Genomic DNA, 15,849 nt, shown 5'->3' with positions numbered 1-15,849 from the left:
CGGAACTTCCGCTGTGGCGCTTTGCCCGATCAGAGTGTCGATTCTCACTCTTCACCCAATCGCGGCCCGACCTGTTCGGGGGTTTAGCCAATCACGGGTCTGAGAGCTGTTCAAGCCAGCAGCGCCAGGTGGATCGGCTTGTTTACTGTCAATGAGAATCTATTTTTAAAATGCTTTACTTATTTGCAAAATAACTACATCGGCTTATTTTTTAACGTCTTTATTGATTCACAATGTCCCGCACTCTTCGAAATAAATACATTTTTTATTTGCAATATAACTGTCTCCGCTGATTGCTGTAATTAAGACATGCTATTTGAACAACTTTAATCGTATATTTAAGGTAGGGGAAACACCACCTTGTGCTTTGTACTTCAAAAATGAATAGAAATGTAAAGTCTATGATTATTATATTATTATGCTCGTGCTTTCAATTTTGTTTTTTTTATTGTTAAATTATATCGATCTTGAAACTAATACCTAAAAATGTGAATATGGGCTCTCGTGTTTTACCAGCGGTAATTTGGAAACTGGTGTCGCTTCACCAATGAAAGGAGTACACAAGCAATACATTTTCGATTGTTAAAAATTAAAAGAAAACACCTAACCCAATGAACTAACATAGTAACTCCTCCCTAAATGTAAGACTGTTTATTCGCGTAAAGGCTGCAAAGTCTGGGGTCAACTGATCAAAAGATGACAACTGAAAGATCTGGTGGTCGTGACTTTGAAGTTTCCAGGAAAAGAATGCGCTATATTGAAATATATTGAAACATCCACCCCACCCGACCAGACAGACTCGGAAAACAAATTTCCCCCATTGTTTTCATCACAGTCAAGAGTCCAAGTATCGAGTTTGTTGGTACCTGTACATTTCCTTGTGGATAGTTACGTGATTACCCGAAAAACCAAGGCGCTATATCTCGGAAACGAAAGCAGCACAAACGCTACTTACAGCGACACAAACCGGCACAAACGCAGCACTAACGATTGCAGTGTGTTTCGTCGTTTGTGCTGTTCGACGGGCGGGTGGGCAACTTCATGGAGCAGGACAAGGAAACGTGTGTGGGTCATCACATTGCAGACTGCAGAAGACTCGACTTCACCTGAGGATCTAACACAGGCGCCCACACCTGTGTCCTCAGAGGGCAGGTGTGCCCTCACGCTGTGTTCTACAACAAGGACTGGCCGGAAACACAAAGATAAAAGGACTGTGAACTCATCGCTTCATGCTTGCACATAAGACCCTTGAAAATACGTCATCACCGGAAAAACAAGGCGCTAAATCTCGGAAACGAAAGCAGCACAAACGCTACTTTCAACGGCACAAACCGGCACAAACGCAGCACTACCGATTGAGACCGGCCCGGTTCCCCTACGACGCTGTAGGGGGGCTGAGTGACGTCCCACACCCCAAAAAAGAAGGCGCTATATCTCGGGAAAGTAAGAAGCTGGGAAGTTACTTTCAACGGCACAAACCGGCACTAGCTTAGCACTAACGAATGAGGTGGGTTTCATCGTTTGTGCTGTCTGCAAGGGGGGGGCAACTTCACGGAGCTGTTTCAGCTCAGAAGCATCAGCTGGCAACTAAGAAGCATTTAAGATTTTATGACGTGCGAACGAGCCGAGAGCTCGAGCGGCGCAGCGGGTGAGCTGGGCCGCGCGCGCCACGCCGGGCTGCTTTTCCAGCCCTCGCGCCGAGGGCTGGCTGGTGGTGGTCCTGCGATGAGTCAACGCGCGCAGCCGGGCTCCAAGCGTGACATCATCGAGAAGCCCACCGCGGAACAGCATGTGCCTGCACTGGCGCGGGGACCCTGGCGCAGGGCGCCAGCCAAACCGACATGCTGAGCAAATCACTGGATATCCCCGGCGCACACTCGGGGGGGACGGCGATCCCCTCTTCCAAAAGTACGAAGATCCGCCCGTGAAGCCAAATCACCCGCAGCCGCCAACAAGCCCCTCAGTGAAGTATCAGCACACAGGGAAAAAAAGGAAAAACAGAAATCGTGGTCCTGAAGAATTTCCAAGCGCTGTTCTGATGTGCTTTTCGTTAAGTGCTAAGAGCCACGAAACAGTTAATTATAGTGCAAATTGCTGAGGCTTTTAATTGAGCTCGTGGCTTCGTTTGTTTGACCACGCATAGTTTATTTTTCATTAGTGGCAGCCACAAAATGAACGCTTTTGATTTGAACGTACTGTAGGAAGGACGATATTCGACATCTTCGTCCCCACCCCCACCCCCACCTCGCCGCCTCTCGCCCACGGTGAAGCGCAGCTATTGCATTTCCAGAGCAGCGGTGGCGTCTACGCTGGACCCCCGCGAGATGGCGCCAGATCGCAGTCTGTCTCCAGTGCTCATCCAGATGTTTTCCCGTTCTCGGACAGGGTCCCGTTCCTGAAGTGTCGGGGGAACTTGGAGCCCGTCCTGGGGTCACAGGGCGCGAGATGAGACTTCACCCCGGTCAGAAGGCCAGTCCATTGTGCAGACACACGGGGGGTTCATTAACTTAGCCAGCTGTCCTTGTAAGGTTTGAAAAAAATCAAAGCACCCCGAGAAAACCAACGTGGATACAGGGAGAACATGCAAACTCCAAACAGAAGGCCTAGAATTAAAACCCAGAAAGGTCTCCGTTGTTTTTTCTCTATTCAGTCCACTGTTTCTCTTTTCAGCACTGAGTACAGCTGCACTGGCACAGTCTGTCAGCCGGAGGAGGCAGGTGTCACTGCCCCCATGGGACCACAGGGCCTGGCGCTGGTCTGGAAGTGCCCTGGCGCTGTGGGCCAGCACCAGCTCTCTGGACCCGAAGTGCTAGGGTCTGGCTTTCCGTTGAGAGAGACAAAGTGTTGAGAATCTACCTGCTGGGTAATTCCTAATAATGACGCAAGGATCTGCGCCTGTGGCTGGCAGGTTGTCGGTTCGTATCCCGCGACTGGCAGAGGAATCCTACTCCATTGGGCCCCTGAGCAAGGCCCTTCACCCCAACTGCTCCAGGGGCGCTGTATAACAGGCTGACCCTGCGCTCTGACCCCCAGCTTCTCTCCCTGTCTGTGTGTCTCAGGAAGAGCAAGTTGGGGTAATGCAAAAAGACAAATTCCTAAGACAAGAGATTGTATATACTCTTATCTTATATTGTAATTGTCACTGTTCTGGCAGCTGAGGCATGGGTGAAATCTTCTTCCCTACAGCCTTTAGAGTTTGCAAGCTCAAAGAAACATTCTTTTCAGATTATTTTGTGAACAGTTTTGTAGTAAGTTACATTTAAAAAAAAAGGAACTTCTGGGTCTTAATTCCCCTCCAGGTTTGAACCTGTGCAAGCACAACACTTTCCGGAGCCACAGTACAACAAGCAGGGAACATCCACAGAGATGAATGACCCCTCTCATGATTACTGTGTTGAGATTTCTGGTTCTCCCCTACTTTGTTAATCATATTTCACTCACACTGCTGCACAGGGGAGTGAATACAGACTGCCAACTTGTTTCAACCAACAGGGTTTCTACGCCTGGCCGCCAATACAGTACAGTTTACAGGTCACCCTGAATCACTCGTTTCGCACTGCTGGGATAATGCAGCTGTTATTTATCATTTAAGAGCAAGTCATTTGTTCAATTAAGTCATTTTTCTACATGGCTCTTAATGACTTAAGACCCTGAGATTACACTGTTTTTTTAATTATTCCAATTAAAGTATCTGTGCACTTTAGACATTTATTATATATGAGGCAGATGTACAAAAAACTGCTGTACTGTGGCTCTCCAGGACGAGGGTCAGTGGCCACGGATTTAAATGATTCCGTGTTCAGACTGCAAACTGCCCTTCTCCCTCTCCCAGTAGGATTGGGACCCGTTGTGATTCTGGCAGGTGTGGGAACTCTGGCACTAGATTTCTGAGTTTAGGGAAGAATGTTTCTCTCATCCCAGAATATCTGTCACAGTGCAGTAGGAAGTGCACCTCTGTCTGTCTCAGCTCTTTGAGATAGGCAGGTGCCCACGCCCACAATGCCCTGCGCGGCGGAAAGTGCGGCACGGCCTGGTCATGTGACGAGCAGCGGGGGCGGGGCCGACAGGGGAGTTCCGGTTTTGTAGAGAAGAGGAGCGACAGAAAAGTGCGTCACTAAGAGACCAGGCAGATCAAGAGGCTGCGGAAGAGCTCGAGGATCAAGGACTTTTGTTTTTATTTGACGACGTTGACACCCACGGCCTGGTTTTTGGTAACATGGTGAAAATCGCCTTTAACTCCTCTCTGGCTCAGAAAGCCCTCGGCAAAGAAGGCGATGTGCTTGTGGCCGAGAAGGTATGTTGCCTGTTTTAAAGAGGCTCGTTTTGTTTTACCTGTTAGGCCTCGTATTTATTTGTAGTAGTCAGTTGTATGAGCAGCACGTCCGTAGTGCGATATTAACATGCACACGCATTACCGTGTGCTTTTTATTCTTAAAGCTCCAGCCGATGAGCGTGTTGTGGCGCAGTATACGGTATTCCCGGGCTCCTATTACAACGCTGCATGTAGCTCTTCGTTAGTTTTGCACCGGTGTCCTTAAGTGAGAAACACGATCTAAGTTGCTCTTTTTCCTAAACGCGAAAATGAAAGTGCTAATTAGGACAGCCCCTGTTTGTTGTCGTCGTCCTGCTGTCTGGTGTACAAAAACGAAAAAATAAATATCGGCGGTATTGTGTCTTTTCTCAGTACCGTGAGATACATGTTTAGTTATGTAGAGGGCACACGAGTCGTCCTGATACCTCCGAGGGGTGAGCTGTCCTAATGCGTCTGACATTATTTTTTTTTGGCGTTGGCACTATGCGTTTGATCATATTTAGTTATTTGTAAAGGTCTGCCGAATTTCTAGATTGAGCATTTGAAGTAAGCTAATAACTCATCTTCCTATCATTACTAGGCGACCAATGAAGTATCTAACCTCTGATACAATTTCAACTCTAAAATTAAAACAAAGAATTCAACTCGGGACTGAACACCCCTCACACACGCAGATTGAATTGTATTATTGCCGGACTTGGATTCCGGCGGTTTCTGTTGTGTCGTCTACTGTTTGATTTTGGTATCACTCTCGTCAATCAAGGTGGGACGTTTCCCCAATTACAGTTTAAGGTACTTGTTTAAAAGATGTTTATCAGTGTGCTCCCAGTATCTGCAGAAGTTGTAACAGATGCCCCAGTGGTAACTCCCGACAGAAATATTAGGATGCAGCTGCCCTTACAGGGGCCTGCTTGTGCCATTGCTTGAAGGGTTATTGCTGGGAACAAGTAACTGTTTGATACTGGTAATATGTAAATCCCCCTTTATCAGTTCAGCAGTATGGTTAATGCTAATGCATTTTTCCTTCCGTTTTGAAGCGCGGCACTGTTTTGTTTGGGGAAAATCAACTTTCAAGGAATGCAGGAAGCGCGATATTTTCAGATACCACAGCACGGCTGCACACTTTATTGCTGGTGCTAACTGACCTTTCCCACATCCTAACTTCTCTCTTTCTCCCCTCCATCTTGCAAAAATCCTTCCATGATAAGCGATAACCAACAGCATTAAGGTCTCAATTCCTGCTGTACCTGTGCTTTCAATGGCATGTCCCTTTAACAGTTGGTTAAAGTGCTTTTCCACCATCTGAGTAGAGAGAGACAAATCACTTTATTGGCCATATACAATTTCTTGTATTAGGAATTTCTTTTTTTCGCATACCCCAACTTGCCGTCCATGCGACACACAGACAGGGAGAGAAGCTGGGGGTCAGAGGGCAGGGTCAGACATTTATACGACGCCCCTGGAGCAGTTGGGGTGAAGGGCCTTGCTCAGGGGGCCCAATGGAGTAGGATTCCTCTGCCAGCCTCGGGATACGAACTGGCAACCTTCCAGCCACAGAGCCACTGCACCGCTTATTTATGTTATAAGCTGAATGCTGAACAGGGAAAAGGATTTATGTCAAACAACAAAATATTTGATATTGTTAATCTTTTGGCAAGCTCTTGCAGACTTTTTTTGGTGTGATGTATACTGGGCCTTTTGCAGAAATATGATTAGAGTTTCTGGTTGTGTGTCTGACTGCCGCACCTGCTTGTAATAAGCATCTTCATTAATTACACAGATAATTTAGCTACTACTGCACTGTGTATAGGGATTAAAAAGCAGGGACAGTGGACATGATAGTTGTGTAAAGTTTGTCGTTCTTGCTTTGCCATCTTAAAACACATTAGCACCATCTATTGATACACTTCTGTTCTTCCCCAACTCAAAATCTAGACGACGAGCTTTCAACTCCATTATCAACATTAGTCCCGTTTAAGTGTACATAGTGCATCTGTTGTTTTATCTGTTCTTGGGATCTTGCAGTTTGATAGTTTCGGTTCACTGAGTTAACTGCTTTTCTTCAAAATTCAAAGAGAAGTGCTGCTAAAATCTTACTAAAATTGGGAAGTAGCAGTCAGTTGCTGTTGATTTTTTTTGTGTGACTATGTAAAACAGCAGTGTTCTAATCACCAGCACCAAAATCCAACAACCGCTTCACAGCTCTTTTGCAACTAGAAAGCATTGCTGGAGTGGCATTCTGAATAAACGGAGTGCTTTATTCATTCTACTTATTTAGAGATTACTGCCAAATTAAACAGTAAAGAATAAGGTTTGATGATCTCAACAATATACAGTGAAATGAAGAGTTGCTTTGTGCAGAGTTATAAAAATGGTGAGTTTATGCAGTTCATGCACTGGACATTTCCACTGATTCTGCCATGGTCCCAGGAGTTAGAAAAAATATACACGGGGCACTATGCTGGGTACCATGCACTTACAAAGCAAAGTAGGCTAAACCAAAAGCTTCACCAGCGCAGAATGTTTCTAGTGCACTAATTTTCACATACGATATGAGTACAGGAAGCTGTTTACAGTTCATATGCATAAAGATTAGTTTCAAGCACAGGAAACTAATTTGCAGGCCTCAGAAATTGTGAACTTTTGTTTTGAAAAAGAGGAAGGTATTTGTAACATGTGAACAACCTTCTAGTGAAATGCTGAATAATTCCTAGGAAGAGCACCAAGATTGCTAACACACACGTCGCTCTTCCAGTACGTTCATGTGACTTTGCCTTCATGCAGTGCATTTGTCAGTTTATTATAAATTGTAAAATGGTTGCAGTATTTGTTCAGAATACATCTCAGTTTTTTTTATATTTTATTAAAAAATGGTATTGGCATTATTTCTCTCCACTTATTTCACACAGTATGGAGTCTGCAGGTGTTAATCAATGCCTACCCCTTGTTACGGTCGTTGCAGCAGCACAGGAGTGGTGAGGAGCGTGCACACTTTCCTGCTGGCCACACGCTGCTCAGAGCCAGTCACTCCATGTCCAGACACTTGGGCCCAGAGGACTCCTGCAGCTCTGACTCACCCGCTGTGCCGGCTGTGTGGAGGGCTGATACTGTGGCCATCTTGAGCCCACACAGAGTTGTCTTTTTTTCCTTAGAAATGTTGGAAATGGCCAATCCAGTTTGGTTAGTGATGATACAGCCCAGAAGTGAGCCAGAGCAGTGAAGTCAGGTCTTCGGAGCATAGCCTAGAGCCAGGGACCAGTTTCCTTAGTCGCTGAAGAATTCTGGAGCCCAGCAATTTTTTACTCTTCCTGCCTTGCTTGACTAAAAAGAAAGAATCTGTTGGTGTGAAGTCTGTGTATATACATCTGTTTTCGGAATAAACACTCGGGACTAACTAGTCAGATGTAAACCAATATGTCTCTTAGGCCTCAATGTACCTTAAATAAAAAACAATGCGTAGATAAAGGGTTAGTCTTAGGTGAGTGTAGATTTCTCAGTTTGCTTCAAGTTGCTTGCACCAATTAAGCAACTTAGCTCATTGACACCTGCATCAAAAGGTAAAGAAAAAATAGCAAGCCTATATTTGCTTACTTTATAAACCAAACAGACTTATTTACAAGCACATTGGATGTGAGTTTGATAAATATAGAAGCTCTGTGGCCACAAAGGGAAGTGAGGAGTATGCCAAAAATGTCAGATGCTGTTTGAGATGAGCGCAGATGGTGAAACAGGTGCCAGATTAGAGATAAGAGGGCATGCAAAGCCATACATACGCGTCGCTTAAATAGTTTACTTAATTGGCACTGCAGTAGGCAGCCGCTTGTGCTACAAACTGTTTTTCATTCTTTGCACTCCAGCTGTAAATGAAGAGATCCGGAGGGAGGGGTTAGCTGAATGAACAAAAGGAAACGAACAAGAATGGTGCTTGGAGGTTTGTTTCCCACAGTTAACCTGAGGCGTCTCCCTTGCAGGATCCCGAGGTAGCCACGGAGTACAGAAATGAGAACTCCACAGGGAGGTGCTTGCTGACTCTGCTGGGACTGGCCTTCATTCTGACTGGGCTCATCGTGGGCGGCGCCTGTGTGTACAGGTACTTTGCGCCCAAGGTACGCACTCAGTAACGGTCCCCAGGAACCTCTGTGAACAGAAGGCGGGAGAGGGGTGCACGTTCAGTTTGGGGAGCATGGCTGACAAGCTGGCAAGTCCAGCTACTTCCCAGATCCGTTGTCCCGGGTTTCGGTTACTCCCTGGCTGCTTCTGGTGGAGTTTCCGTGTTCTCTCTATGCCAATGTGGGCTTACCCCAGATACAGTTCAAGCAGGGAGCTGCGTCAGCATGTGTTGGCTGCAAAGGAACAAGTAAAGGTTTATTCTGTGCTCTATTTAAGATAAATTTAAGATAAATATCGTCAGATTAAATTGGAGCTAAGAAATCGAATGTAAGGATGGTTGACCCCAAATAGGATGGTGCAGTACCACTATTATATAGGAGACAGCCCTGGAGTCGGTAGAAATTGCAGTAAGCCATATAAGGAGACTGTTAAAAGAACACTGAGGTTATGGTCATCTTGGTAGTGCTTTTGTTAACATAATGACCATAATGGACATTATTTCTGACATGGCTGTAATGAAGTTAGATTTTCCTCTCTAAATCTTTGATTTATATTTGAGCTGCTTCCATTTTTAAAATAACATGCTGTTTTAATGCTATTGCCACTTGGCAACACTTAAAGGGCTTATTTAAGCCCTTGCTTATAAAATAGATTTCAAATTAAATATTTGCTGCAGTTAAATTACATCTTTGGCGTTGGCATATCTCCTACATCACCAAGTAAACAAAATTTGTTGGAAGCTTCTTGTTTAGCAAATAATGGGGTACTACATGTAAGCAGTTTTTCATGACTGAAGCATGCTCAGTTCTTTTTGATTTGGTTGCTTAGTGTTAAGCCGGCAACACAGCCCTGCCATTTAAAATTGAGCAGCCTGCATGTTGAGTACAGCTGCGACAAAAGGAACAACCACAAAATGGAGCAGGACTAAAGTCTCTCCAGCAACCTATGCACCTTGTGCAGGGCCTGATGCAGACGTAGTGCTGGGGAGTGTGATGTATAGGGGAGCATTGCATCTTGATTGTGTTTTTTTTGCCCCCCCCAAGCAGAAGTTGTACCATGGCGGCATGCATTTTGCCGAGATGGACAACAACTTGGTGCCCATGGACTTGGAGACGCGCGAGCCCTACTACCTGCCCCGCATCGACGAGGAGGTGGAAATCCGGGACAACGTGGCCATCATCAATGTGCCCGTCCCTCAGTTCGCTCCCACCGACCCTGCGGCCATCCTGCACGACTTTGACAGGGTGAGGCGGAGCTGGAGCCTAGCCTCAGGATTAAAACCGGGTTTTGGTCTATATTATTGAGCGATTACGTTTACTCTTTGACATTTCTTGATACTAGAATGCTTACGCCCTCCCATTCTAAAAAAAAATGCATACATTGTATACAGTGTTGTTTAGAAGTAATGGATGGGGAATGCTAGGAGTGCATGGCTAGTTTCCTTTTCTGCATATCCTTGCTCTGTAGTATTAAAGCCATTGATGCGTCTTGCATGTAGAGAATATTATTCCGTTTCTGCATGCAGAACCCATTTCTGCAAACCCTTGTGCAGTCTTGTTATTATTCTAGTCAACTGCTTTGCTGACATTTTCTCAGTTCAGAGTGGGAACATTAGTGTTTCCGTTAAATGTGACGCAAACAAATAAATCGGTGGTTTTATTTTAACAGAAACTGACGGCTTACCTGGATCTGAATCTGGACACCTGCTTTGTCATTCCTCTCAACTCCTCGGTTGTCATGCCTCCTGAAGACTTACTGGATCTCTTTGTGCAGTTAATGGTTTGTAATACTATCGTGTTCGTCTCATAATAAGTAACAGCACTGGGCTGACTTCAAAGGAGTCAACATTTTAGAACAGCATTCAAAACCTTTTGAATCATTAACTTTCTGTATCACCAAGACAGTGGTGCACACAAATTCAACGGCCTTTATTCAGATGTTCAATATTTTTTCAAGTTAAGTACTTTCAATGTTGTCCTATTGCTGATTGCTGATGTAAGCAACATCGTCCCACTTCCTTATGTGATGTATCAGTTTACAGAAATCTATATCCCCACATCACTGCTGAGAAAAGATACTCTTAAAAAAACCTTTCATGGGCTCTCAGTGGATGTGGTCTGTCTGCTTAAAGCTCCCAGAACATTTACATGCTGCAGTGCTATTTGTGCACAGCTGCATTGAATAATGTGTTGGGTTATTCTAGCTGAAGTTAATTCACTGGTAAATTACTCAATCTTTTTAAAGTTTACTGCAAACCACCAAGTAAAATCTTGGAAGAGTAAGATGGCACAGTTTTGTCTTTTGTGTTTCTTTGGTCTTGCAACAGTACTGTATTGGAGATGGTTTAGAAGTGAATGTTTTTGTCTAAAGGTTTCTTTTGTTCTTTTTTCAGACTGGTTCTTACAAGACTTACCTGATACATGAGGACTTGGTCGTGACCGAGCGTATTGACGACGTGACTGAGCTGGGGTTCTACATCTATAACCTCTGTGATGACAAGGACACTTACAGGATGCAGCACAGGAGTGAGATCATTGGTAATGTATAGCTTCCCCTTTCTGCTGGATCTATAATGCTGACAGTTTCCATTTATGTTCCTTGCAGGAATTGGGGATGGTTGGATTTTGTTGGGCAGTCTTTCACAGTGGAGGGGTTTCCGTTTCTGCCTTTTTTTCTGAAACATGTAATGTTACCCTCTACATTATCTCCCCTTAAGATTATTTGCATGTTTTTAGCTGAAAAGCGGCAGATATGCATCTACTTTGGAAATGCAAGATGCTTCAAAACAAAAATGTTTACGATTACCAGTTAGAGAAAGGAGCACTGATAAGTGGGTGATTTCTAATCCCTCAGTCTGTCCATGTTTTACAACTCCAGTCCTCAGTGGGTGGTCCCTTAGCTTTTGAAATGACAAAGCATAACGAGACGGGGTGACAGTCTGTCTCTTGTCACTGAACTGCTCTGCCCAGAGTGATGCCTGTACTGCCACAGCCTGGAAGTTCCCATCTTTTGTGTTTGATGGTTCATTGGTACAGTGCTTGAAAATCGCTGTCGTTTTCCTTTATTTCTCTGTTTTTATCTGCAAAAAGTCATTAACATTCTTGACAGAATGAAATAGAACCCCATTATATACTTGGACTGAATTTTGCCTTCTGAAGCATGTGAAATGCACTGATGCTGCAAGCGATGTGTGTGCTTTGGGTTCGGGTGAAGGAGTACAGAAACTAAAAGAAACCTGAAAGACGTGATCCTCACGAGCAATTGCTTAAAACTGAGCTGCTTCATCTTTTTTTTTTTGCCACGTGTAGATGGTTAAACATTTGCAGTCGTGGCACACAAAAACACATCGCCGGTCTGTTGTTTCTTCACAGGCCTGCAGAAGCGGTCTCTCGAGGATTGCTTCACCATCCGCCACTTCGAGAACAAGTTCGTGACTGAAACCAGGATCTGCAAATTCTGAGACGAGCGCCGGAGAGGGGAGGGGGGGGGGTATCCGCGAGAGCCTCTGTCATTCCGGTCTTCTGCCTTGGCAGGAGAGATGGGATTTCGATGATGGAGTTCAATTGTGCTCCGAACTGGCTAATTTTTACGCGTATAAATAACAGCCATTTTCCGTGTGTTTTCACCCCTCCCGCTTTGTATGCACTGAGTTCAGTAGATAAGTAGGTATTTGCTGATTTGTATCACCTGAGCCACTTTTAGGCTCACTTATTTCTGCAGCCAGGGTATTAATGGTATTGTTTTTTTTTTGTTGTTGTTGCTAGACGTATGTTTTTTTTCTTTCCCTGCTGGTAACAGCATTAACAGTGTATCAGAATGTTTTGGTAAGTTGGTAAGGTTTGTGTTGTATCTTCATTAAATGTTCCTAGGGCCCTTAAAATTCCTTTGAAAACCCACTGCATTTGCACCATGGAAGTTTAACAGTGGTGCTTGGCTCTATGATAAAACAGTCGCGAGATTTGAATGTTGGGAGATGGTATTGAAAAACTGGATGTTCTGTTTCTTTGTGGACATGTCTGTATTAACCACTACCTGTCTGATAGAAAGCCGTATGTGAGGTTGTGCTAAGATTCTTCTTCCCCTGCCTCCAGTCCTCAGCAGCATGTTCTGTATCACTGGTGCCTTTTTGTAGCTGAAACTAGACTGTGGTTCCTTTAAACCTCTTTATAGTGAAGCTGAAAAGCAATCGATTTCGACCCTGAGTAGAACTGCCGTGCTAGTAATGTGTAAAAGTCATTTGCTTCTACTAACTGAAAGATTTAACTGTTGAAGCTTGAATTCAGCACTGTCAAAAAATCAGTTAGAATTGGTGTCCATTTTTAGACATACTTTGGGTTTGAAAGGGGCCATAGAAAAAGTTACAGTATTTATCGTTTTAGCTTGAGTATTTTAAAGATGAAAAATAATCCAGTTATCGCCAGATCTACTGAAGATCACAGACTAAGCTCAGCTGACTTGTCTTTATGTACCATGATCCCATATCTGCTTGTATACGTATGCTAAACTGATAAATTTAACCCAAGCTGTAGTAATATAGGGCCACGGACTTCTTTTCATATTTCAATAGGATTTTCATTATTTGGGATGATTTATCATTCTGAATGTCACTTTTTATCTGTGCATTTTTTAATGGTCATTTACTCAAAGTATCTTGTAGCGGAGTTCAAGTAATACGAATATGTGAGCAATCGTTTGAACACGAACAGGATCGCTGAAGCCAAACGGTAAACCTAAGCTGTGATGTTTGCACATTGAGGACAAATCACAAAGCCTGTTATTGTACGTGTTGAGTGTTGTTATCGCCCCGAGTGTGCTGGGCTCTTTGGTTGGCATGCCAAGTGCGTGCGTTTGGTGCAGTATGCAGTTTGGTTTCTTTAATCTGTTTAGAAAAGTAGACAGAGAATTTTAATTTTAACTTCATATACTTGCTGACTGGTTCACTTTGTTTTTTTTCTCCCTACCGGGTTTTGGAACTGCACGAAATCTCAGATTTTCTTTTAAGGCTTTAAATGCTTTCATGGATTGAAAAGATACTTTTTTTTTTAGTACTTTAAACAGACCTGTCAAATGAATAAAAATGAAACGGAGTGCTTGGGTGTGTGTACGGGAGAAAAGGTTAATGCCTGCAGCGTCTTTCCTTTGTTCCCTCTGCTTAGTTTCCAACTTGAAGTGGTCAAGTGCAATATCTGAGTCAATGCAACATTTAATTTTATGTAATTAAATCAGTTAGCAGTGAACTGCACCTCTGTCTTGGGGCCATTGTGCTGCTTGGGCATATGGGAGCACCTTCACAAAACCCAAATGCCCCCTCCCCTCCCCAACTTCCTCCTTGTTACACCACTGGCCATCAGCATCTGTGTAGGAGAGAACTGGGTGTTCTTTGCTCTTCGCTGCTATGCTAATATCGGGTCAATGTGAAGCTAATCTAATTTAAACCACATTAACTATGATTGTAGGTGTGCTATTCTCCGGTGCTGTCTTCAGTAAAGTTTGGAATCAGTGTAATTTCCTCTAACCGCAAAAGCTGTATGCGTGGTTAATTGTTGATGCCTTTCAAGTGCTAATTTTAAGATGGCTTTTCTGTTCATTTCTTTTAATTAACGTGCGGAAATCATCATGCGCGATTGCATGACTACTGTTCATGGAAGGACAATCAAGAATCTAGAAAGCAGGGTTTAAACCATGTTACCAATGTGACAGAAAATGGAGGCTTAGGATGCTGAAACGTCTTTTAAAGATGAGGATTATGCTTTGCAAACCATTGTATGAAATTCACTTTGTAAGTTTATGTTGATAAATAAATGACTTCTTTAAAAAAATAACTTATTGTTTTGTCTGCATGTTCTTTTGGTAAATGCACGGCAATAAATTGTCCATCTTCAAATGCCTCTTCTGGAAAAAATGTTTGCATGTTTTCACCATAAACCCCAACAAGTAATTTCTTTCAAAGGCACCAGCATTTGGGATTATTTCTTGACTGTAGTAATTCTACAGAGTCAGTAGAGGGAGCTGGTGAATAATATTTCAAAAATCACTGATAATCTCCAATGCAGATGATAAATATAAAGTCGATGCACCATGAAGATTCTTTTCTTAAAATCATTACAGCACATCTAAACTTTAAAAAAACTAGTTTCATTCAAACTATTATTCTGAAGTTCTGAGGTGGTTCGTGTGAAAAATGCATTTGGAAAACTATTGAGTTGCAATAAGAATAGATTTAGTTCAGTGCATTTCAGTTCTTTAGCACTCCATTGCTTTAACTCATTGTAATCCTTGCAGTGAGTAAATTATGTGCTTTAAATAGCCCCATAACCAATGGTGTGGCTTTTCAGAATTGAGAAGGTAAGCCACACTAGAAACCCTCACATACTGTACAGAGGTAAAATCGTAGTAGTTTAAGAAGTGTGTGGGGGAGGGTTCTTTTTCTGCTGCTTGCAGTTTCTTTAAAATGGGCTTTTTAAAGGAATATAAACTGCCTTACGCCAATTAGTAAATCTGGCTTAACATTTGTGTGGCGGAAACGTTTCGTTTTTACTCTCCCGGGGGATTCTGGCAGAGCTGCCTGGTTCCCAGTCGGGGCGCATTAATTTCTCCTGACATATTTATTTAAGGAGCTGCTAATTTTCTCTGATGAGTTGCCAAGAGTTTCAAGCTAACAGGCTTCAAGCAGGGAGGATGATGAAATAACATAAGTGGGGATTTGACTGTATAAATCACATGTAAGTGCTTACTGACTGGGGTTTAGTTGTTCTCATTAATGGGCACCAGTAGCTGCACCTTAGTGTGAATGTTTCACAGGGATACGCTTAGAATTTTACTGCTGTTTGTGCTATTTTTTTACTTTTGTGAAGTCATTTAAAGACAATGAATCCAACACTGAATCCAACAGCTTTGCTGTTTCCTGTGAATTCAGATTTGAAATAGACGATGGTAGAGTAGCTCACACAGGTTGCCTGTTTGTTTTTAAAGACGTCAGGGAAGGTTCATTTTGTGCACGTGTGCTTAACCCTTGAGGCAGCTTTGGTGAGTGCCACAGAGCAAGCGTGCTTGGAAATGGTGGTCAGGCTGTGTGGCACTTGCTATGTCATGTGTGCTCTTTGTTTGCAAAGTTGTTGAAAAGGATTCAAACCGTTATTCATTTCTGCAGCTGCTGTTCTTCATTGTGCTTGCAGGAAGCTCTTGTCTCACCTGCTACAATGCGTACAATGTGTTCTTTTTACTGGGTGCCTTTCCTTTGCACTTTCAAGAAGCCCATCCCTGTATGTGGAAAGTGGTTTGCTACAGAATTCTGACTTGCAAGCTTGTCGTACAGTATTCTGTGCAAGCTGATGTGCATCCTCGCTGCTTAAAATCAAGGTGCTGTGAGCGTGGTGTTCATCTCTAACTGTAAAAGTGCCTACATTGGTGCTTGAAAAACCACACAG

The 15,849-nt window shown here is 43.5% G+C and overlaps 1 protein-coding gene across 1 annotated transcript; it reads left to right on the top strand.

Annotated features, from left to right (window-relative positions):
• The first annotated feature begins 4,066 nt into the window (after positions 1 to 4,066).
• Positions 4,067 to 14,244, top strand: LOC102692823 (integral membrane protein 2A-like). Its single transcript, XM_015351728.2, has 6 exons — positions 4,067 to 4,294; positions 8,284 to 8,418; positions 9,469 to 9,666; positions 10,091 to 10,201; positions 10,815 to 10,959; positions 11,794 to 14,244. The coding sequence occupies exons 1-6, from the start codon at positions 4,217 to 4,219 to the stop codon at positions 11,880 to 11,882; spliced, it is 756 nt and encodes a 251-aa protein (XP_015207214.1). The 5' UTR covers positions 4,067 to 4,216; the 3' UTR covers positions 11,883 to 14,244.
• The last annotated feature ends 1,605 nt before the right edge of the window (positions 14,245 to 15,849 follow it).

Source organism: Lepisosteus oculatus, chromosome 8 (genome assembly GCF_040954835.1).
Source record: "Lepisosteus oculatus isolate fLepOcu1 chromosome 8, fLepOcu1.hap2, whole genome shotgun sequence".
Lineage (NCBI taxonomy): Eukaryota > Metazoa > Chordata > Actinopteri > Semionotiformes > Lepisosteidae > Lepisosteus > Lepisosteus oculatus.
Note: the sequence above shows the minus strand (reverse complement) of the source record. Positions and strands in the feature narration are given on the sequence as shown.

Coding starts and splice junctions, on each gene's coding strand:
- LOC102692823 (XM_015351728.2), top strand. CDS start 4,217: ATGGTGAAAATCGCCTTTAACTCCTCTCTGGCTCAGAAAGCCCTCGGC. Junction 8,419..9,468: donor ACAGGTACTTTGCGCCCAAG/GTACGCACTCAG, acceptor CCCCCCAAGCAG/AAGTTGTACCATGGCGGCAT. Junction 10,960..11,793: donor GCACAGGAGTGAGATCATTG/GTAATGTATAGC, acceptor GTTTCTTCACAG/GCCTGCAGAAGCGGTCTCTC.